At 41.1% G+C, this 24,676-nt stretch overlaps 1 protein-coding gene across 6 annotated transcripts in view; it reads left to right on the top strand.

Annotated features, from left to right (window-relative positions):
- Positions 1 to 12,762: 12,762 nt before the first annotated feature.
- kcnc2 (potassium voltage-gated channel, Shaw-related subfamily, member 2) overlaps positions 12,763 to 24,676 on the top strand; it is a 101,016-nt gene continuing 89,102 nt past the window's right edge. For 5 of the 6 annotated variants that reach the window (XR_004896056.1, XR_004106098.2, XM_031306165.2 and 2 more), the window contains exon 1: positions 13,280 to 13,834. Coding sequence is in view for 4 of the 6 variants with exons in the window: in XM_031306165.2 (XP_031162025.1) it covers positions 13,280 to 13,834 (555 nt within the window). In the remaining 2 variants the exon portion in view is untranslated. Of the gene's footprint in view, positions 13,835 to 24,676 lie in introns of all 6 variants that reach the window. The other variant, XM_031306162.2, reaches the window with a different exon arrangement.

Genomic DNA, 24,676 nt, shown 5'->3' with positions numbered 1-24,676 from the left:
ATGTGTGCCTCTTATCTTCATGTAGGTATTTCACATATCGGGTAACAGTCTGTGAGAGCCGTGTGGAGGCAATCCCAGCCGCTGTTTTTTTCTTAATTATTTTGTGTACAGCCCCTTTAAGCTCCAACCAATATGGATTTATGAAACTAAGGCCTGATCATGGATGTATTAAGAGAACTAGGCTAAGATACTTTATGTATGCCAGTAAATCTGAGCTTCTTCGTCCTGTAGCTATTTTTTATCAGGCTAGAGAAGCCTCCGAAGCCCCCAAATCTATTGAGTGGGAAAAATAGTATTACTATATGGAAAACAATACTTTCATAAACATTACGGAAGAATTAGTACAATTAAGATTTCAAGATTTCGTGATTTCAATTATTCTCAGGTTGACGGTAATGCTGCGTTCATGCCATATGGGAGTTTCCATAATTACCAGCTTCCAACAGCAACATCCACGTTGTAATGTTGTTGTAAAAAGTTGGCGCTCAAATAATATGGAAGTGGGTATACGTGCAGTTTAGTGTCACAAATTCCCCATACAATGTCCATAATTAATTATGAACCTACTAAACCACCTGTGCTACCCTAACCCTACCCCTAACCTTAACCCTAACGTTAACCTGTTTCAAATAAGACCCTCATCATTTGGGACACTCAGTTTTTGGAAAATAATTTGTGACATTAAACTGCACGTAAGCCCTGCAACATGTTAGCTATACATGGGGATGTTTCCTAGTTTGAATGCAATGCAGCATTAAGCAGAGCAGAGCCGGAAAGCATGTGAGGTCACTAAACTCAACATAGACCAAATGTTTAGATAGAAGAAGTTGGGGAGGTGGGGGCGTGCGCGCAGGGAAAACAAGCTCTCACCTTAAACATAACAAGTCATTATCACCTTTGTACTTGATATGGCATGGTAACGTTACATGGTAGCAACTGTTGCTTATTAACACATTCAGCAGACACTGAGCAACATTATCATTCATTTGGAGTCGTGTTTCTGGCCACCTGACAAATGTAAGTCTTTAAGTAAGTTCCTTTTTGCTCTATTTCGCTCTCCACCAACTTCTAAGGTTTAGCTAGCTAGCTGCTAACGCTCCAATAAATTCGCAAGCTAAGCTAGTTGCTAACTTGAATGTCTGTCTGATGTATAGTCGTTTTTAAACGACGCTATGAGAGTCACGTTAAACCAAAACTGTAAAAACTGAACTAGAAGATGCTAAAAACAAAACGCTCCATAGCGCAGAGGACCAGTTATCAGAGAAGTAACGTTACATAGTTAACACTCTCACTGCCAATAAGAATAGTTTGTTTCACAGCAGGAAAATCACAGTTTATAAATAATAAAAGTATTGATAGCTGAATTCCATTACAGGGTATTAACCTTTTTCACGGCAAATATGTTTGACTTAGCAGGGAAAGTACAGTTATATTTAATTGAATAACATGACTAGTGGCTGTATTCCACTAAGAGGAGGTTTATTGTGCTTGCTGGCTCATTATAGCTAGCTGACTGAGACATTTGATAATTTTATTTAACTGTAATGTCCCTGCTATGGCAAGTCAGGACGTCTGCTGTGAAAAGAAAAGGCCTATGATAAAGTTGTCCCGCCTTCACTTGTAACACAAGTAAAATGTTTTTACTTCCCAGAACGTTCTGGGAACGAAAAATTGTTACCTGGGAATGTGTTTTTACTTATTTCGCCTATTTAGACCTCTTCTCAGGACTGTGCTTTAATTGGCATGTCCCCCACTATCTCTGTTAAACAAGTGAAGGCGGGACAACTTTATCATAGGCCTTTTCTTTTCACAGCAGACGTCCTGACTTGCCATAGCAGGGACATTACAGTTAAATAAAATTATCAAATGTCTCAGTCAGCTAGCTATAGTGAGCCAGCAAGCACAATAAACCTCCTCTTAGTGGAATACAGCCACTAGTCATGTTATTCAATTAAATACAACTGTACTTTCCTTGCTAAGTCAAACATATTTGCCGTGAAAAAGGTTAATACCCTGAAATGGAATTCAGCTATCAATACTTTTATTATTTATAAACTGTGATTTTCCTGCTGTGAAACAAACTATTCTTATTGGCAGTGAGAGTGTTAACTATGTAACGTTACTTCTCTGATAACTGGTCCCCTGCGCTATTAGGGTTGGGCCTTTTTAAAATGAAGTTGCATGTTTGTCATGCTGCTTTCTGTTGACAACCGTAATGGCAAGTATCTGACCTCGGTGTATGTTCTCTGATTCTATTTTTAATATTCGAATGAATAACTGTCACCATTTTCCATCTGGATACTGTCACATCTCTTTATTTGCATTTGCAGATTCACAGCCGGCTGCACTGCAGTATTTGTGATCTCTACACTGGATTCAAATTAAGGAATGGTGCTGCTCCCTTTGTATCCTGCAGATGGCGCCACAGGTCCACAGTTACAGCAAAGGAAATAAGGTAAAAAGTCTAACACTCTGCACTGGCTGGCTAAGGCATATCGTTTATATTAGGGGTATTTAACGTTTTTTTTTTTAAGCAAAGGACCCCTTAACTGAAAGAGAGACGGATCAGGGACCCCCTACTACATATATTGTATAAAATGAAGTTGCATATAAAACTGGGCCTACAATGACGTGTAGGGCAGCCTAAAGCCTTTATTCATACTTTTTTAGTGCATACAATACTAAGCTATTCAAATAATTGTTGGCATGATTTTATAAATCGTGTTTTAATGTTAAACATACACGTAGCACAGTGAATCCTTAGGATGAACTGTATCTGTGGATGGCTACCATAGTGACTACCTTCTTACCTGTAGGCCAGTACGCCTATCAATGTTTTTTTCACAAATAGGCTGATTTGTATTTGCTAATAAAATGTAGGATTCATGTTAAGACATTTTAAATTTTGAAAAAAACGTAAATAACTAAATAAAAAGTTAATAATTTGGAGGCCCCCCCTGCAGTAACTCTGAGGACCCCCTAGGGGTCCCGGACCCCCTGTTGAAGATCTCAAGTTATGCATACTCTTTATTTATTATTTATTATTTAGATATGAAATAGATTTAAAAAAAATTAATAATTTGATTTAGGATTGGCTAGAAAACCATTAAAATGGTGTGCAATACACCTCAAACTGAAGTACAGGCTCCCTCATCAGTTCCAACAAAATATAAATATTTTTGAGAACTTGGTGAAATAAATCACCCCCTCTCTAATCATAACTTATAATTAGACATACAGAGTTTATTAATGACTTTCCCTCATGCAGCAGAGGAAAAAAGATCTGGGATTCATCGCAAATTAGCTTGGCTCTCTCTCAATTGTGAAAGCAACATTTAATCAGCTCAACTTCTTCCACTGGGACTTCTGCCTAATTCCATCCAAGGGCCTGTGCTTAGCAGCATAATGTGTGATTTTTTTTTTTTTATTTTTATTTTTTTTATACTACTGCATGGTTGGGACTGGAGCTAAAAGCGTTTGCAGCAGAGCCTGCATGGGCTGTAAAAAAAAGAATGTTATTCCCTCCACCCCTCCGCTCAGGGCTACACCGGACTTAATCACACCAAAACATTCTCAAAGTGTTTATTAAGTGTCTCATGTGTAAGGACTGCAATGTTTAAATAGTGCTCAGCAGTGCTTGATATGCTTATTGACACGGTTTCCATGCTCCTTGATTAATCCGATGACTTGGGTGTAATTGTTAACTGCAGTAATTGCTTATGCGATGGACTTATACGTACTGCTTTATTCCCCAACCGTTCTTGGTTATCTTGCCTCAGTCAGGGCAATGCAAATTTAAACATTTGGGGGAATGAAGCAGGGTAAATTGGAGAAGAATTGTCTGACTTGTTTGGCCTGATTTCATAGAAAATGTTCTCTTTTTGTCAATTTATCGTAAGACTTGTATAAGAAATGTGTCAGAAGATATGGACCTTCTGGGTACTCTCATTTAGTTTTTGACCACTGTTTGCGCTATGGGCCAATGTTTTTGCAAGTGTGTCGCTGTTTGCCTTGTATCTCGAGTATGCACACAAGTACTCCTGTAAATGATGACTGTTCTACTGACTGACACTTATTGGCGGTTATGGTAGTAAAAGCACGAGCAAAAGGCAGGGAAGAAGACGATAGTGCATGTTGCTTAATGTTTGTAAACGCACACCGTTCAAAGTTTATTTTTTTTATTTTATGCTATTGGATTTTCAACTTTCTGTCATTGTTTTGGCGTGGAGGGGTTTGAGGGGAGGGGGCAAGAAGAGCGTGATTTACATGTAATCTGGAGAAAAGGTCAGTCTTGGACCCACTTGGTTGTTTATTTTCACATAGAACCGATATGAGAGAGAGAGAGAGAGAGAGGGAGAGAGAGATTCGTCGACGTATTCAATGTCATCGATTACGTAAATGCGTCACTAAATAAATAAAATTTGCGTGCAAATTAATTAATGTAATGCGAAACTAATGTAATGCGGAACTGTTAGATACGCGGGTTCTAGGGACACCTAATCTGTAGCGCCGCCTTAGCTCTAAAGCTAGCCGAGCTCCTCCGCCTACATGCAGTTTTTTGTCGTCCGGTCGACGGTCCAGTGAGTGAGTCAGCGATAGCAGCACTAAAGGACGAGTATGGCGAGTAGTGGCGACCCCACAAGAGTTAGAGGACCCGCCGGCCTCTTTAAGATTGCAAGTTTGGGAAAACTTCTAGACTGTATGGCTGCAGCCTGGGGCCACCAGTCTCATGCCCTCTCATCTCATGCACTCCCACCTGGTGCCATCCCCGCCTCGAAAACTTTGGTCTTCGGGTCAGTTCCAGTAGCAGGCTACAGGCGAGAGAGCGGTGGATAAGACGAGGACTGTGTGTCGCCGTTGTTCAGCAGTTGTTCTGACATGCTAACACATATCCGACGCCATCACCCAGATGTGCCAATCACTGGAATGAGACAAAAAACTGTCCAACTTCTCCTCCCTACAGTGCCTAACCAGCCTTTAGATACAAATAATTAAAGTTAGATTAAAGGGAGAAGAGCTTGGATGTTAAATAAGAGCTTAATACAGGCTATTTTAGGCTTTTTGCACTTGCTCTGTTTACTTTAAGTTTTTATTTTTGTATTCCTCCTGAAAGTGACTTTATTTTGATATAAAGCCTATGAAGCCTACATCTGGCTTCAGGTTACACTACAAATTCATTTTACTTGGAACAGTGCAGTGTTAAACATTTTTAATAAATAGAGATTTGAACCTTATTGAAATTTGTTTTGTGTAAATTGTTAATAATTGAGCAATGGGAAAATAATTGCTAATTGAAAAAATAATCGCTAGATTAATCGTTTAAAACATAATCGTTTGGGACAGCCCTAAATGAAATAAGATTTTACTCATTTTAAATGGTTAAAAAAAAGAATCAATATGTGGTGGTCAATATTGAGATTGTGGTGGGCAGCCACACATAAACCATTGTATGGGTAACACTGGCGTTTTTGAAGCTCGCCCCATACTAGGGACTAAAAGTCAGGATGTCTCGACCCTCTGCTGCTTTGACAATTCTTTGTGTTATTGTCTCTTTTGAGTCTCCCAACTTTATGGAAGTGCAACACTAAAAACACTGGAGTTACCCCTTTTAAACACAGTTGTAGTTATGTGAAAGCGACCCTAACTGGAAATGATCATTCTTTTTTTCTTTACTTATTCGTCAGGATTCCCTAAAAGGAATTAAAGACGACACACGGCTCACTGCGCCTTTTGTGTGGTGCCACCACATGAATAGAAATAGCATCTCAACATTTTAAGCATTTTGTTTTTTGTCATTATTTGAAGGGGCATTTGAAGTAGCAGCGTTTTTTATTTAGGGATTCAGCCAGTGAACTGTCCTTTTGGTCCCTGGATGTCTTCCATGTCAGCTGGATTGTGTTGTCAGACCTCTGGGAGAGAGGCAGAGGTATTGTGCTTCATCAGATATAACCCCAGCAGACAGTCTGTGCAGGACGGTACGGAAAGTTCAGACTGGAAAGGGCAGAAAGCTCTCCCTGCCTCTCTCTGACACGGCCACTGCTCTGTAGTTCAGCGAAAGGAATATTTCAATAATACAAATCATCGTTCACTCAAACTAGGATACAATCATTTACTCATTGCTTTTATTCTATTGACTAAGATGTATTCTATCCCATTGCCTTTGTTATTTAATTTTTTTAATCAATTCCAGCTTCTTGTAATGAATATAGAGGCTCTGTCCTCTTCCCTAGATTATGTTTTTCTTTTTTCCTATTAATAAAATAAGACACTGGAACTGGCTTTCTATTCTCAAAATCCTCTACTTGGACAAAATTGAACATAATCTCATCATGCCCTGTTCTTGCATTTCTGATGTTATCGTGAACCTGAATTGAAAACCAGGCTGCTTGTCTAGCCTTCAGCCCCCTCTGGGACTGATCCTGTGTCTCTACTTGGGCAAATAGACTGGCCAAGGACCTTGGCTTTCCTACAGACTTTTTTTACTCTCCAGTTCCCGATAAAGATCAGCAATCTGGCTGCTCTATTTTTAGTAAAGATATTACAGGGGAAAAGAGACTCTGAATTTTGCTTCCTGTGACGGTCAGTGCAAGGATGGCTGTTTATAGGTAAGGACCGTCTTGACCCACTATAGTCCCTACTTCATCTTCTGTGATGAATGGCCTCATTAGTAAAACATTAAAAGGCCTCAACACCCTTATTTCAAAATTCACCAGCTGGTTCATTTTTAATTGAAATGGGAAGCATCAGCTTGTGGAAAGTGAGTAATGTTACCACAGTAGATGTTTTTCAAAGAGTAGTGTATGACCTGAATGGACCTCTGTTGGGGATCAGTAATAATTCCAGTAAGGTTGACCCTGTCCTGAAACTTCACTGAACATTTACTGTAGAATGGTTTATTTTCTTAAAGGTCCCATGACATGGTGTTCTTTGGATGCTTTTATATAGGCCTTAGTGGTCCCCTAATACTGTATCTGAAGTCTCTTTTATATAGACCTTAGTGGTCCCCTAATACTGTATCTGAAGTCTCTTTTATATAGACCTTAGTGGTCCCCTAATACTGTATCTGAAGTCTCTTTTATATAGACCTTAGTGGTCCCCTAATACTGTATCTGAAGTCTCTTTATATAGGCCTTAGTGGTCCCCTAATACTGTATCTGAAGTCTCTTTTATATAGACCTTAGTGGTCCCCTAATACTGTATCTGAAGTCTCTTTTATATAGGCCTTAGTGGTCCCCTAATACTGTATCTGAAGTCTCTTTTATATAGACCTTAGTGGTCCCCTAATACTGTATCTGAAGTCTCTTTTATATAGACCTTAGTGGTCCCCTAATACTGTATCTGAAGTCTCTTTTATATAGACCTTAGTGGTCCCCTAATACTGTATCTGAAGTCTCTTTTATATAGGCCTTAGTGGTCCCCTAATACTGTATCTGAAGTCTCTTTTATATAGACCTTAGTGGTCCCCTAATACTGTATCTGAAGTCTCTTTTATATAGGCCTTAGTGGTCCCCTAATACTGTATCTGAAGTCTCTTTTATATAGACCTTAGTGGTCCCCTAATACTGTATCTGAAGTCTCTTTTATATAGACCTTAGTGGTCCCCTAATACTGTATCTGAAGTCTCTTTTATATAGACCTTAGTGGTCCCCTAATACTGTATCTGAAGTCTCTTTTATATAGACCTTAGTGGTCCCCTAATACTGTATCTGAAGTCTCTTTTATATAGACCTTAGTGGTCCCCTAATACTGTATCTGAAGTCTTTTTCCCTAAATTCAGCCTTGGTGCAGAATTACAGCCACTAGAGCCAGTCCCACAATGAGCTTTCCTTAGTATGTGCCATTTCTGTGTCTGTAGCTATTGAGGAGGAGAGGGGGGGGGGGGGGGGCAAGGTGGAGAGTGGGGGTGTGGCCTTGACCAACTGCCACTTTGCTCGTTTGAAAGCCATGATGTCTCTCTCTCTCTCTTGGTTGGACCAAATTCTCTGGGCGGGCAAAGCAGAGAAAGGGGAGGTAACCTTCCTCCTTATGACCTCATAAGGAGAAGATTTCAGATCTGCCCATCTGAGCTTTGATTTTCTCAAAGGCAGAGCAGGATACCCAGGGCTCGGTTTACACCTATCTCCATTTCTAGCCACAGGGGGACCATAGGCAGGCTGGGGGAATGCATGTTAATGTTAAAAAAAAAAACCTCATAAAGTGAAATTTTCATGCCATGGGACCTTTAGGGGACTCTTCAGCAGGTCTGTCAGGTGCATTTCCCATCGCACTACTCTACTCCCTGATAGGCTACAGTCAAATCCACTTCAAGTAACTGCAGTTTTAATAAAGTACTGAACATTGTTGAATGACTGGAAAATGTTCTTTGTCACAGAAAAACACAAATAAGTTTTTAGTTTCTTTTATACATGTTCTTTTATACATTTGTTGTGAGTCTTCTGCAAATATGACTTAATCTAATGGGTCAAAAATAAACCTATAATATAGCAACACTTAGTACTACATATTATAAATACTGGTGGCATAAAGGTTCTAAAATGTCAATTCACTTTATGATTATGATTGCCTCCAAACTTCCTGTTAGTGATTATGATTTGCTCCAGTTGATAACTTTTCTGTGCCTGTAGACATAGAGCTTGTTTGTTTTACTGCATGCATTAGATTGTTCCTGTCACACTTTAAAAAACCCTGTTGTAGACCGACCTGCCCAGGCCATCCAACTCACCTGGTATTTTATCTGTCATGGCCTTGCTCAGCGGTGCATTCTATTTTGCAAGGTTATAAAAGCTTCACAACTACAAAAATTATGTTGGTGCATTTTCAGCATGTAGCTCTGCCTTAGCAATGCGTCAGGCAATTATTAGATGGACAAATGGATTCACTTTATTCCAACTGGCATTGTTGACCGGTTCCCTCTGCCAGTTTAGGCCCAAAACAAAAATTTACAATCCTGAAGAGCCATTACTATTTAGACCAAAATATGTCCGCATAGCTCAGCTCATACTAACCATAATTGTTTTTGATTTATTCAAATGAATCTTTAATCCCAGAATTTAAAACCAGGAAGAGATTTTTTTTCTAAACAGATTTGATCAAGATGAGTAATTAGGTTACTTAGAGGTTGCAGTTTTACAAATCAGCCTTACATCAGAGAATAATGATGCATGTAATTATAGGCGAGCTGCCTGCCGTGTCTCCTCGTTGATTGAGCTGTGCTTAGATTCCCTAAAGATTTCACTCTTTCCTCCTCGTACACGGTGGAGAGTGGAGGCTGTCAGATGACGGGCCTTATGGTAGACTGTGCAGAGATCTTTTAGCATCCCTCTCTCTCTCAGTCACATTTTCTTACTCGTATCAAGGCTTATTTATGTGTTGGGAGGATAAATAGAGCTAGATGATGTCTGAACCAACACTTTCATGATTTGTCAAAAGCCATGTGAACCTGCAAACAGACTGTGGACTTTATCTTCCCATGTAGCCGGTTCGCAACAAAATGGTCAATATGAAAACAAAATCTGGTTTTAATGCTATTATTTCAGTTGATATTATCATTTTCATTTTGCATGTTGTTAAAGACAAAGATTACTCAAATTACAAAAATCTAATGCATGCAGACCAGGAGTAGGATAGTATTCCAGCATAGACATACTGGCTGGTTTCTGGGGCCATAAGCAAAACATAATGAAGTCGTTATATACAGGGTTTCTGCAGGTCCTTTAAAAAGTCAAAACATTGAACTTGTTGAAACCTGGAGAAACCCTGTATAGCAGGGGTCATCAACTAAATTTTTCCAAGGTCCAGAATGTTTCTAAGCAGACACTCCGGGGGCCAGATTTTCAAATAAATAAAACAAAATGTATTTATACCTAATACGCCTATTCTTGTTTGATGTTTTCACTTTCTTACTAAATTAATGCTATATTTTATATAACATGTATTAGTGTGAACAGACTCCTAAAAACAGAAACATTGTTGTAGTATGCAGTGTCCTGATTGGTGGAAAAAGCTTGCAGGAAGAAAGGCCTGTTGTCAGGTGTAAATGTCACTGTCAAAGAGCCTGAAGCGAAACGTTGACGTGGGAAACCGCAGCTTTAATGAAGAATGGACTGATAAGTAGGCTACGCATTCGTTTTGCCAACTTTCAGTAACCCTAAACCTCATCTGCAATGAAACGATCGCTGTTGCAAAAGAATACAACCGGCATCATCATCATCAAGAATGAAGAACGCTAACATGACAATGACGTCATTCACGTGCATATGAAGTAGCCACATGGATTTGTTTTGGTCTTATAATACATTAATGGATTTACCGCTCCAGCGGAGAGGATGGTTTGTTTAGCCAGCAGCTAAGTTTACAAGAATTTGTCAAAATTTCAAGATTTGTGGCAAACTAAGAAACAGTTAGACTACAAACCGACAGCTTTCGTTTTAGCTTGTTTGCAGAGTAGCATGCCGTGTTTGTGTAAAACAGCGGTGGACGGGAGTGGACTACGCAGACAGAGCCGATATCACTTTTTACTTGTTTATGAATGTAGAACAGGTAAGTGGGTATTGACTTTAAACTTACAAAGGTTTTAAAGTCAACACAGTAACGAGCATAGCGTTAGTTGCGCCAGCGGTCGTTGATAATCCGCTCTGTATCGTTCCTACATGTGTTGCGTGTTGTAACGCACACACCTCTCGGCGCTGCTGTGTGTGTGTGTGACGCGCAGGCATTGCTGTTCAGAATCCCTACTATCTTCCAAAATGCAACACTTGTATCCAAATGAATTGTGTTTGAAGCTGCGTGACATTTTGTCTGGTTTACCTGGGTGTTGTCCAGTGTGACTTAGATCCACAATACCGAAACTAATCAGAATGTGAACAGTGATGCAAATACAGGGGGGGTGGGTTTGCACTGTCCCTGTGGAATGTTGCATGCTGTGAATGCTCGAAATGCTAAATACCAGACCGCAGTTTTTCCTTTTCCTCTCTTTTCCTGAATTCATTATTATTCTGCAGCCGGACTAAGAGCTTTGGCGGGCTGGTTGTGGCCTGTGGGCCGCCAGTTGACGATCTCTGCTGTATATAGTGAAGATGTCACACCGTGGGCACTGTGACATATGAAAGGCAACAGGACACACGCACACTTCAGTGGGAAGAATTGGGGGGGATCAATAAAGGACCAGAGCAAAGTTTTGCCCTGGGGCCCCTTAGCAGGTTAATCCGGCCCTGCATACCTCTACTGATGCGGCTGCTTGTACTACAACCTCTACTATTACTAGTGCTAGTACTACTGCTATTACTACAGTACTGTGTGCCTCTATATTATTAGCGATGCTATTACTTCTACATGTAATGTTATTAATGGGGGCATTGCGTTAGTGAAATCTCACTTGCATCAGCTGCTTTATTCCTGCTTCACCACCAGTGACTCATTCGGCCAGCTGACTTGTATCATTAGATGGTATTCATTCAGGTGTACAGCATGGCCTTTATAACTTGACACTTTTCACTGTTACTCTGCTGGTACCTACATGGCAACACCATTTGACTCGAGGCACACCAGCTCCCTCCACCACCCCTATCTCTATCTCTATGTATACGTTGTTTTTTGAGAGACCATTAAATATTAAAAATACTATTTTTACATTTTTTCTTAACTTACTCCTCTTGTACAACTAATGCTAATAGCTTTATATTAGGACTGCAACTCATGATTATATTCATTTACAATGATTCTGTCAATTATTTTCATGTTTAATCGTTTTGTCCATAAAATGTCAGAAAATAGTAAAACACGCTCATCACAATTTACCAAAGCCTAGTTGACTTATTCCTATTGTTTGTCCTCGCCAACAGTCACAAAAACCCAAAGATATTTAGCTTAATATCATCAAAGAATGAGATACCTGGCAAACGTTCACATTTGAGAAGCTGGGATCGGTCCATTTGTGGCATTTTTTATTTTAAAATTGAACCATAAAATGAATTATCAAAATGAATGCCGGAAAATTTAATTTCGACTGACAGATCGATAAATCGCGAGTTTCAGTTCACCATCACTGCTGTTGACCTGTAAAGTCAGGGGGGTCATAGGTCACATGTTTGCTGTCAGGGATAAAAGGGACTTGTTTAAGGCCAATCAGCGTGCTGCAACCCAAGGCATTAAACTGCAGTCTTAGCATATATGCACATTTTCACACACATGTTGAATGCTCAAAACACAAGGTAGTGATGTTTCCTCATTCTGTGATGCTCAGGGGAAAAACGTTGTCTCCTCTTAAACACATATAGGCTAGTGAAATCCCATGGGCCTAGATAAGAATAGCCTACATTAATCCAATTAAAGATGTAATGCCAGTCAGTAACCACAAAACACTGGAACAATTTAAGAATAAAAGCAGACAAATGCTGTAAGCATGTTTTAACATGACCTGTTGATGAAAGGCTTAAATCACAATAAAGGTTATTCTTGGAATCCCTGTTTTTAATTTCTAAAATAGTGCAGTTTGTTTATCATTATTTCATAATAAGTATCTGTTCAGATTAAAATGAACATTGTTTTCCGTTTTATAATTTCTCTGCACCCAAAGTTGGTTTCCTGCTGGGTTGTTGTAGGTAACTAAAGCAGCTTATAACGAGAAAAATATGATCCTCAGTATGCAAATGTTCCCTCTAGTTTGTTTCATCGAGCCAAGACAGTGACAGCAGCGCTGGAGATGAGCGCTGATTAATTTCTCTGAAGCCAACTTCTCCTTTCTAAGGCAATGAAACAACAGCATCGGAGCAACTGGAAGTACGTGTGATAAGTGACTTCTCCCGGGGAGTAATGAGTAAGAAGACGACGTTACTCTTTTTTAAATGAATCTGTGCTTTTACGTTACATATTTTTATAGAGTAACGAGCCCGACGCTGACGAGCTGTTGTGCGTCTTGGAGAGGGCAGGGACGCCGGAGACGCGCAACGGCAGCAGCGCAGTCTGGTTGGAGCCACCGTTTGAGATCATTCAACTCAACACAACTCTGAGCACTGACTGTCCGAACGAATTGTGGGATACATATCGACGACCTCCATTTACCCGAAATCTTACTTAACAAACGATGGCCATCCTCCCCGACCCCCTGAATAGCCACAAAAGCGTCGGATGAGTGAAATCGGTGATGCTGCGCACCACGGCCAAAATCCTGGAGTTTTTTTGAACAGGACTGTGGGTGTGTGCGCGTCGGGCTCGCCGTTACCTCCGGACTGCACTCGCCAACTTTCCCCGCTTTCCATCAAGTCATGTCTGATACAGAGCGATGGGCAAGTTTGACGACAACGAGAGGATAATCCTCAACGTCGGAGGCACCAGGCACGAAACCTACAAAACCACCCTGAAGACCCTGCCGGGGACGCGACTGGCCCTGCTCGCCTCCGACTCGGACATAGACTCCGTGCTGGATCAGCTGCAACAAGTCCCCGGCTTCATCGAGTACAACGCGCGGACGAACGAGTACTTCTTCGACCGCCACCCGGGTGTCTTCGCCTACGTGCTCAACTACTACCGCACCGGGAAACTCCACTGCCCGGCGGATGTGTGCGGACCGCTGTTCGAGGAGGAGCTCTCCTTCTGGGGAATCGATGAGACGGACGTGGAGCCCTGCTGCTGGATGACTTATCGGCAGCACCGGGACGCGGAGGAGGCTCTGGACGTGTTCGAGCTCAACGTGGACAACGGGGAGGATGACGACGAGATAGGGAAGAGGCTCGGCATTGAGGATGTGGCTGCCGACGTTAATGTCAGCCTGTGGAGGAAGTGGCAGCCAGTGATCTGGAATCTATTCGAGGATCCCTACTCCTCCAGGGCAGCGAGGGTAAGGGCGCACCGCTGCGTATGGGGCTCTCCAAACATCCCCAATAACCCCCACTTTACACCTCTTTCCCCACCTAATTTTCATTCACAGTTAATCACTCTATAACATGTCCATATAAACGAGTTGTTTTAACCCCAAATCTCCCAGGAAGGGTAAAGAAACTAATTTATAAGTTGGCATAAAGTCTCAGTAACTTGCTTTCATCTAAAAAAGTGAGATGTCTTGCAGTAGTGTGAGGTCATTATTTTTCAACCTCTCATGTTGTATGACTTTACTGAATAACCTTCCTTATTTAGATTTGTTTCAAGATAGAAACACTGTTTTAGAACCTGATTTGGGAACAGGTGCTATAACCACTTTTTTTTAAAAGAGGAGATTTTCCCAAGCAAACAAGGTGTTAACACTGTCAGAATAGATATTCATAGCAGCAGTGTATTTTAGGTGTGGAGGCCTGTGCCAAACAGAGGCTATAGCCTACATTTGTTGCACTCTGATGCTGTTTATTTTAGCCATGCATCCTATATCTGTGTCACTCTGTTGTTCCTGTTGCAAGGGTTTTGTTTTTTTTGTAAGTTCAACACCCACAGTGTGTTAGTTACCCGTTTAGATCTCATTCAGAAATGCTTGATTTCTGATAAACAGAACAAGAAATGTGTGGGACGTTTATCTATTCCAAAATTAGTGCAATGCCTCATGCTGGGAATAGGAGAGATGTTAACTTATAGGCCACACGTGGCATCTTTTGTCATTCCTTTTTGATCATCATAAGGTATTTTTTTTTACACTCGGGCGCAGTGGTAATATAAATAAGTGGTGTTATAAATAACAAGTTTGAATTTTGAGGTTTTACTTGACTTACTCTCAGATATTATAAATCAATACACCAGCTGTTAGAAGTCAGATGTTTTTGAATAGTTAAAATCCAGTGTGTTGGATTTCATGTCAGCCTATCGAAGAACGTCCGCTAAAGTTGTCTTTAAAGACCAATCCCCGTCATTTGAGACCCCCACTATATGTAAGGACAGGGGCTCTGCTAAGCTCGCTGGTGAATTCTAGGTAATGGACCGCAAATCGATCACTAATTGGCAGGCTGATGTGTTACAGGAGTGAATGACTGCTGGCTGTGATGTCATCTTGTGTGAATAGAAATGAATGCAAAACAGCCACACACGTCTTGATGATGTCACAGGCAGCATGCCATCGTATGCAAACACACAACTGTTGAAGCTAACGTGTTTAATTAGTTCAGGTCTGACTGATGAGTTTTTTTTTAATAATTAAAGTAGCTAAGCAACTAAAAAAAAAGGGGATTTTTTTAATTTATATATATATATATATATATATATATATATATATATAAATAAAATAATTGGAAATTTGGAAGTTTCAATCCCTAAAGGGCAGTGCTGCAGCAGTACATTATATATGTGTTTATGTAGTTTGACCCTTTGAGAGCCAATACACTAAAAGCAGTGTTTGGAATTATTTTTTTTTAAGCAAAGCATGTCTTCCTTTCCCAGTTGCAAAATCTAAAGCCTCCAAAACAGCATTTAAATGAATAATACTACATTTCAAGAAATAGGCTTACTGTATTCACTTTCTTGCTGAGAGTTGAAAAATCAACACCACTCTCATTTCTGTCCATTATATACGAAGCTACAACCAGGAGACGGTTAGCTTAGCCTAGCACAAGGGCTGGAAACCAGAGGAAACAAGGAGTCTCCACTGGTTGCCTGGCAACCTCAGGAATTCAACACAGCACAACACAACATGTCATTATTACACTTTGGCGTTTGTAAGGATTCAACAAATGTGTTAATTAGTGAGCTTTAGAGGTGCTGGTAGCGTGACTTTGTTACGATTGGACAGAGCAAGGCTAGCTGTTTGCCCCTGCTTCCACTTTTTGTGCTAAGCTAAGCTAACCAGCTGCTGGCTGTAACCTTATATTTACCGTACAGACATTGGAGTAGTGTCGATCCTCTCATGGAACTATGCAAAAAAGCAAATAAAAGTATTTCCCAAAATGTCGAGCTTTAAACCATCTTAGGGCACTAAAACTCTCGACTAAAGCAAGATTGATACAATTCTTCTGCAACTAGCACACTTTACAGCCGCCTCAACCTCGGTAAAACTGCTCTGTGCTGGCCGTTCCGTTGTTTTCCTATCAGAGAAGGCGTTCCGCCCAACTAGGTGCAGCGCTAACCTTTGCGTCGCTCAGTGCTCGGAATTGCCACCATGCGCTCAAAGTTCAAATTATTTCAACTTTGACCTAGTTGCCGCTGATCTTTCAAGGCGCAACCATTGGTGCAACCAATTCCAGAACGTTCCAGAACGCCTCGCTTTGCCTCTTTGCTCCGCGCCCTACTTCACGGATTTGCCACGGATCATGTGTATTCGGCTTAAGGGCCACGTCAGAGCAACAATGCGGCAAAAAAAGCTTAATTTTAGCTACAGCATAATGCAATGTGATTCTGTGTTAAATACGTGTTAGGATACTGTGTAGTGTGTGTCCCTTAGCGTTGTGCTAATACATTGTTAAGGAGAAAATTTTTACTGATGTGATGAGCTTTTCCAACATTGTACAGTCCTAATGTTTGACCACCTGTACCCTGTAACAACTTACACCAACGCAGCCCTTTGGCTTGTTTTGCCTAAATGCCTGACAGTCTGAAAGTATCCTAAATCAGATAGAAACCAATTTTTTTTTTATTACAACCAAAGCTTGACAGTAAAATTCTTATGAGCTGGTTTCTGAATTCCTCCTGGAAGCTGATATTAGCCATTTTATTGGTCTAACTTCGAGTTCAGGCTTCCCTTAAGCATTTCCTTTGAGGATCTAGCCTCTAACTACTTTGCGAAATGGGGTATTAAACTATGTAGCCGTGATTTGAATGTTATTTCAGAGATTTAACCTGGCAAAAATAACTCCGGGAAAGAACTGTGTTAAAGTTTTTTTTGTTTAACCATCAAATGGTCATATTTGTTTAAAGAATATCAGTAGAAATTTCAGATATTTTTTAATTAATTTTGTCTCCCCATTAGCTGCGTCCATGAAGTACTATTTCACGCAGTCATCATTCTGTACATCTATCCTGTTAAAGTGTTGTATACAGCTGTACACAATAATAAAGGCTGCCTTCATGCATTTATTTAGCATTTTTCCTGCACAATGAGGAACTTCTACTTAATACAAGTAGAAGTTCCTCATTGTTGAAATTCTCTTGTATCATACGAATATTGCCCAATAATACCTATAATACCCTATAATTATTTGATTAAGTAGAATCACACTTATTGTCAAATCAAACTCCAGTAGACCTTTCTTCATATCGCCAACGAGCATAGTATAATTGTCTACAGGTAGCTGTTTGAACAGGACAACATGGACTTTTATATGAGATGTGGATGTTTGAGAAAGGGAATCAGTGTTAGAGAGAAGATGGCGCTCCATCATAGTGTTTTATTTGTAGGGGTAGAGGGATGTAAGACACGTATGTGTACATCTTTGATATACTATATATTTCAGAAACAAGTGACTGACCTTTGAACTATCCCCTTTGTTAAAGATACAATCCAGATTGTGTGTTTTTGCCCCAATTTTTTTTTTAAACTCAAATACACTGAATGGAAATTTATCCTGGAGTTACAGCATTCCCAGAATTATTGCGATGAGTCATCGAGACTGGCATCAGTGATCAGTTTGGCCTCTTGATTCAATTGATATTTAATCGTTTCCTCCATTGTGTGCGTGCGTGTGTGCATTGACTTTACCCCGTGTCACTTGTCTTCCTCTCGCAATCCATCAGTAAACTTTCAGTAAGCACGAGGGCAAAGATTTGTCTTATGTGTAAAGAATACTGATACAGGATGTGTTCTTTGAAAGTATGTTCTAATTATAGAGTGTAATATTTCAACTAGATATCATTTCCAAAGCTAAATGTGGGGTTACTTTAATATTACGTTAGTGAGCTTGAAATAGTTAATTTTTAAAGGGAAACTGGAGATGACCACAACATTCTGTTGATCTATAGTTCCTTGTACTCGTCCACCAAATTGCATTGGTAATTTCTTGGAAATGTTTTTTGGCTATTACGCTGCCGACAGAGGAAATAGCAGCGATGTATCAGAGGTAAATATTGAGTTAGTCTCAGTGATGCTTCACTGGCAGAAAGGGAGTTGATGGAGCCGAATGCTTGTTTACAACACACGTACATCTGTCTCCCTGTACCAACAATCACCCAGTAGGCACACACAGAAATCAAGTCACGCCACATTTCCCTGCCACCAACACCACACAGAAGCATCTGTTTCTATAAGTGCCTTCAAACCTCTGTTGCCTGCATGTGAACCACGTTCCCTGATGGCGATGATGCTCCACCTGCAGCCATGTAAGGCCTCTGTTTGGTGTCACGGAGGCAGCATGCAGAGAGGTGCTGCTCCTCCCTGATGCATTGTTTTCTCTGTTATTAAAGGCCTGCTGGCTTTTAGTAAACCTTTTTAATACAACTTCAATACACAGAGAAAGGCTCTGTGTTTGTGAGTGAGAGAAAGAGAGCTGATGCGTAGTGTGAAAGTGAGCGTGTGTCTAAAAGAAGGCCCTCCGGGGCACTAGTCCGCCCCCTGACAAGGCGTTTGTAGGGAGTAATGTGGAATTATCCTTGATGGAAATGAAAGGTGTGATTTCAGCCTGGCAACCCGTGCCAGTGGAAAGCTCAGTGCTCTTACACAGTTCACCTGTCACCACAAAGGTGACAGTATTAACCAGAATGTGCTCTTTAACAGCAGACAGTCGCCACCATTTGCAGAAAGGCCCGGAGTCATTATATCATATTTATTTTGACACGTGCTAAAGACATCGTGAAGGTTTGTTATGTTGGCCAACTCTTCTCTGTCAGAAGTTGTGTTAACACTCTTGTGGACAGCCCTTTACTTTTCTTTTCCGCTTCAAAAACAAACACGCTTGTCTCTCTACCAGTCAACACAACGGACTGGAAGTGTTTTGTGGTGCGTTTTCTCTGGTCGGCCGCGGTAATTATTGATGGATGGAAATGGAAAAGGGTGTTGTTGTCCCAGAGTTTCTAATACTAGCTAAATGTACAGCTCCTAACCTGCTCTTTACTTAAACACACAGTACACTGTAAGGGAAAGAGGGCAAGCAAAAACGTGCTCTTTGCAACAGGGGCGACAGGGGTTTATGGGAAATGTGGTTACTAATTTTGGGAGGCAGTAGCACTAACATCATGGCAGAGCACCAGTCCTGTCCATCATGGTCTTATTTGTTTACAGTAATTACAATATATCCCAACTAATATGAACATTCATCAGCATAATAACTGACGTCAGACCATAACTCTGTCAGATCAGTTGTCTGTGGCAGTCAGACAGCCTTTCATTTGTTTCTCCAGGTAAGCTGAAAAACCCCAAAAGTCTGATCTGTCCCTTTAACCAACTCGTTCACCAGTGTTCATGTGCCAGCAGTCAGCAGGAGCAGGCGTGTTTCTCTGAGCTCCCCACGCTGTTTCTATTGTTGTAGCCATCCTGTTCTCTCTTCACTCTCGATGCTGCCTTTTTAATCTGCACGCAGTGTGTTTTTAACAGCGGCTGTCTGTCGGTGTGTTCACTTGTCTGTGTGAGATAGAAACAGTGAGAGCTTCTGGTTGATTTTCCTGTATGTTTATGATTGTGTTTTTCTGACTTGCGTTAATCTGTTTGTTTGTCCCTCTCATATCTCTGTAGTTGGCCATTTCTGGATCGGGATGGTAACAAAAATAACACCACCTTTTTCATTTCCCATGTCTGCACTCTGAGGAAGCGGTTTAACTGATGCCTGACTTTGTAGTTATCCCCCCACAAATCACCCTCACCCACCCACACAACCCCCCCATCCTCCCATGAACCCATATGAGACTGCAGCTTGCTTTCTTCCACTTAAGAGGTTAGAAACCCAAACTGTCTGGGTGCCGCCTGCCGCACGCCAGAAGATACCAAAGCCAGGCTGCACGCTCTGCCTGCCTGTTGTCATGGCAACATCATCGCTCATCACCACGGCCTGTTTTCATTCAGATCTGTCCGGTCTGTGAAACAGATTGATTTCAGAAACCTGCTCGACCATGAGCCCTTATTGCTCAGTAACCCCTTGCGTACTAGCTTGTTAGTTTTGAGACAGCGATGCAAAAAAAAAAAAAGGATGTTGGAGCATCACTAACACAACCGATCCATGTGTGCATGCCTCTTTAACTGCTTTCTTATTGCTGTCAGAGGTGATACATGGTAATGTGCTTTAGCATCTTCACTTTTTGTTTTTGTCTAACTAGAGCTAGAGGTGCACAAGGGCCGACCTGCCTCATCAGAAAGCCCTGTTGAATCATATTATGCAGAGTCTGATGTTGTAGGAGGCCAGGAAATGCAGCTGATCCACCGCAAACAGACGGCAAGGCCTTGCTGAGTAAATAGAGTCTGACGTGTAAACAACAGCAGACCTGACGCTGGGTAGGAGAGAAGGGCAAATGGCTGCCCGAGCGTGGGCGGTGACGGCTCGCCGCTGGGCATGTTTGTAGCCGCTGCCAGTCACGTTAATCTGCCCCGCCAATCATCGTCCTGTGCTGCTTTGGTTGACTATAATAGCTCAGTATGCAGGAGCAGTGTGGAGGGCTGCAGCTATGGTGATTAGGAGGTTAGTAAGAGAAAGACTTTCACATTAACACCTTTGATTCTGTTAAAGGTGTAATGTGAGATGTCTTTTTTTTTTTTTTTTTTTTTTTTTACATTTGGTGGTGTATTTGTTGCTAAGCACCCCATCCCTATGGTGATCATGCACTGTCGTTTGCGTTTATCACCCATCGGTAATGCAATGTGGTGTCTGTGATGTCTTCTGCCCTGGCAGCGTGCCTTGGTCTTGCTGGTTAGTTTCTCAGGCATACTGACTGTAGAAAAATGTTTATGTAACATCTGTGATATCACCTGCACATGTATGGGGAAGGGGGAAATTTTGAATGTTCTATATGGGGGCTCTTTGAAATTACTGTAGCTGCAAAGTCCAAATGTGAGTCAGAGGGGAGGAAGCCTGTGAGGAACTGAAGTGGTACAAGCAAGCAGCAACCACCATGGCTGACACACCTGTTAACCAAGCAAACAGTCGCCAACAACAAACTCTGCATCATATTTCCTTAATAGAACAATGATTATCCAAAATACCAATACATGCACATGCGACCTAGACACTGTAACAATGTTTGTTTACAATAACATCCGGGTAGAAAACTCCTGCGTCCCCTACATACAGTTTAACGGCGCTGAGCTAACGGGGACCAGGAACAACTGGCTATACTCTTCTCATTCACCTGAAATGCATCGTTGACGCTTTCATATGTCAACAATTAGGTTTGAGAGGTAATTTACCTGTTGGGCCACAGACTAAATAAAATGACACCATGTAAACTAGCAGTCAGTCTGGCCGGCGGTGAGATGTCGCTGTTTGTAACGTTAGATTTGGTTTATCAAAAACGCTAGCAAAGCAACACAGTACAGAAAATAAGCACTGCAGAGACGACGGATAGGTCAGACCACCGTGTTTACCTATATATTTTTAAATGTGAAAATGACAACATAAAAAACAAGTTTGCCGATTTCACACATCTCCGCAATTCAAATCAACTATAGTGATTCGGTTAATAAGGCCTTCACAGAATTTGCGCCCACAGAATTCTGACGATGCCTTCGCAGATTAAAGGTATAGTAAGTGATGTTAATCCAATACACTTTTTGTCAAATTCAGAAAATATCTCCTCACCGTCACCTAGCCCTGGCTGTGTAAATGGAAAACAAACCGAGCCACAAAACACTGTTCCAGCCAATCGGCAACAGGCAGCGACAGTTGATTGTTTGGGGGGGGCAGAATGTGAATGTGCCAGTAGTTATCTGTCTGTGAATCTGCGGGGCAGAGCTTCTGAAGGGGGGGGGGGCTTGTATTTGTTTGGCAGTTGAGTTCAAATATCAACAATCTTTGCGCAACATTGATTACTGCAACTTTTAATCGCAGATTGTAAACAAAAACTTAAATTAAATTGTCTATCACATCATCAATTTGGGTGCGCTTACTTTTGGTTTTACCTCCAAAGACGGTTAGCTGTTAGCTTGTTTTCAACCTCCAACGTCTGATCGTCTCTCCCTGTCAGACTTTGATGTCACCATTCTGGGATTGCAGCGAACTCCAAAAATAAGTAAGAGTCACACGTTGACTTGAACACTTGGCTGTTGTAGTTGCTGCCTGGTTGAGCCATTTTTTATGGTCTTTAATTGATGGGAAAGCTTGAAGACAGGAAAGGGGAGAGAGAACGACATGCAGCAAAGAGCTGCGGGTCAGATTCCAACCCGGGCCGCTGTCAAGGACGCTCTTCTGGGTGAGCTGTAGGTTGCCCCGTTCATGCTTACTTTTGTGAACGGAATATAATGTAGTGTCATCAAGATTGTACTTTTTCATTTCCTGAAAATAGACTAGCAGAGCAGATATTTATTCATATGATGATGTAGTGAGCATCCACCACCAACAAATGATGAAGTGCAGGAATGGGACTTGGTTTTGCGTACAAAAGAATAAGCGAGAGGCCTGTTAGGATAGTTAAAGGAGACTCGTTCTGTATGCATGATTGGACCCCTTGCTTCACAGTTTTTCACTATATACGGCATCCCATCAGGCCTTGCTCTCTGTCTGTCGGTCTCACCCCCCCTCTCTGTCACACACACACACACACACACACACACACACACACACACACACACACTCCAGCGGAATGAAGAACATGCTCACTCACTCTCTCTCCCAAAGAGACTTTTAAATTATTACGCAGTAGATTAAAGTGCCAGATTTGGCATATATGACGACTTTGTTTCTCAGAGGCCATAAACTGAGTCTGTATGATTCCTTACCTTTTGTGTGGCCTTTTTTCATCTTTATAATAGTTGTAGAATATTCATAGGTTGCTTTGAATTGTTCACTCTCAAAATCTTTGTCTTTGACGTCTATCCTACGTCTTTTGGCTATATATGCTGTATTTATACATACAAATCACTGTTTTTTTCTTTGGTTTAAGCATATAAAAATGAGAGAGGCAGGAGAGATGACGTACAGACACCTTTTAAGGATAAAAGAGTAATGGATTGTGGGTAACCATTGCTATGGAGATATTCTTGTCCTTGATAGAAGAGCTAGCGAAAGGCAGAAACAAAAAGCTTCTCTCTGCTCTCACAAAGGTCAGTTTTGCAAATTAGTGACGCGACCAGTCGGCATGATATGCATCTGATTATGAATGAAGCATTTTGAAGCATGAGTGCATGTATGACTTTCCATGACGGCAGTGCGCCTCTTTGTCTCTTTTAAGGTTTCTACAGGTGTTAATTCCACAGAGCATCTGACATGAGTCGTGCATTTGGTAACTTGCTCCCACCCACCTTCTTCCTACAATATCCAGGCAGACTTTCTACAGGTGCACGCCTGGAGGGGAAAAAAAAAAAACAGCACTAGGCTTAGCCATCGAATCATGTTAAGTGTTAAAATGTTGTGTGTGTAGTGGAAATGTGTGCGATGAGAGTTCTCGGTGTAACAGTCAACTCAAAATGGAAGACATGGTGGGTGGTTTTCACAAAATGCATATGACTCAATGTTAGCCAAATTGGATGAGCTTTATTGCCCAATTTGCAAACAGAAATTGATGTCACCCTGACTGAAGACTGTGAGGAGTGCTGTATAAACTGGAACGGATCAAAGAGATGGAGAGAGGTCCTGTTCTTTGACGTCCATCTCAGCAGGAGAACACCCTGCCATATACTGGATTATATAGAAGACAGACATGCTTCAGAGTCAGAAGTGCACTTAGGAATGGGTTAGATGAGCGTTAAGTATCATGCATTTATGAATGTGATGATGCATGTTAAAGGTGTGCTCCACCAGCAGGGGCCCTGATGTTGCCCCGAGCTCTGTGAGCTACAACAGACGTGCCTTTTGTTTGGGCTTAATTCTGAATAATTAATGTTCATCAATTTACTCTGAAAGATTGAGCTCTTCCCGAGGACAATGGATTTACTGAAAGTACTTTTCTCTGGCACCATTTGCACAACCCCCACCGTCATGCATTAAACGTAATTAATAAATCAGACTTTCAGGCTGATTTTTTTTTTTTTGAGTTTCTTGACTCTGTGTCCCAGTTGGCTGACTGAGGCTGAGTCGCTGTCTTACAGAGCACAATGTCAATTCAATGAGATGTTTGGGTTTGGCCATTTAAACCCCCAGGTTTCCTTTTATTTTCCTTAAATCTCTTACATGGCTCAGTGTGTTTCAGAATTCAATAATAGCTGCTGCAAAGTTCTTGTGTTTAAGCTTATTTGTTAATGGAAGGTATATTAATGACAAGATTTAAGGGAGCGCAAAACAAGTTTGAGCGCTTCTCAAAGAAGTTTTTTTTTTGGCATTTCGTTGTGCAACCCTTTGTTGTGGAATGACAATAAATGAACCTTGAATTTTGAGTCTGCAAGTCAACCTGTGAGAGCAATATTAAATTTGTGTGCGAGGGAGGATTAGATGGAATCATGAGCGTAACAGATGATTGGAACATGCAAGAGGAATTGAGTATTGACTACATTTGAGCTAGCAACAGGGATTAAGGTTTCTCACGCTCATAATGAAAAAAACATATGGTGCTTAAACAGTCTCAAGTATTTGCAACTCGTGAAACACAATGCACAAATAAATGCAGAGTGATTTGTATATCTGTGTCGTATCCGGTCTCTAATTTTAACTTTTGAAACACAATGCACAAATGAATGCAGAGTGATTTGTATCTGTAAAGA

This window comes from Sander lucioperca, chromosome 20, assembly GCF_008315115.2.
Source record: "Sander lucioperca isolate FBNREF2018 chromosome 20, SLUC_FBN_1.2, whole genome shotgun sequence".
Classification (NCBI taxonomy): domain Eukaryota; kingdom Metazoa; phylum Chordata; class Actinopteri; order Perciformes; family Percidae; genus Sander; species Sander lucioperca.
Note: the sequence above shows the minus strand (reverse complement) of the source record. Positions and strands in the feature narration are given on the sequence as shown.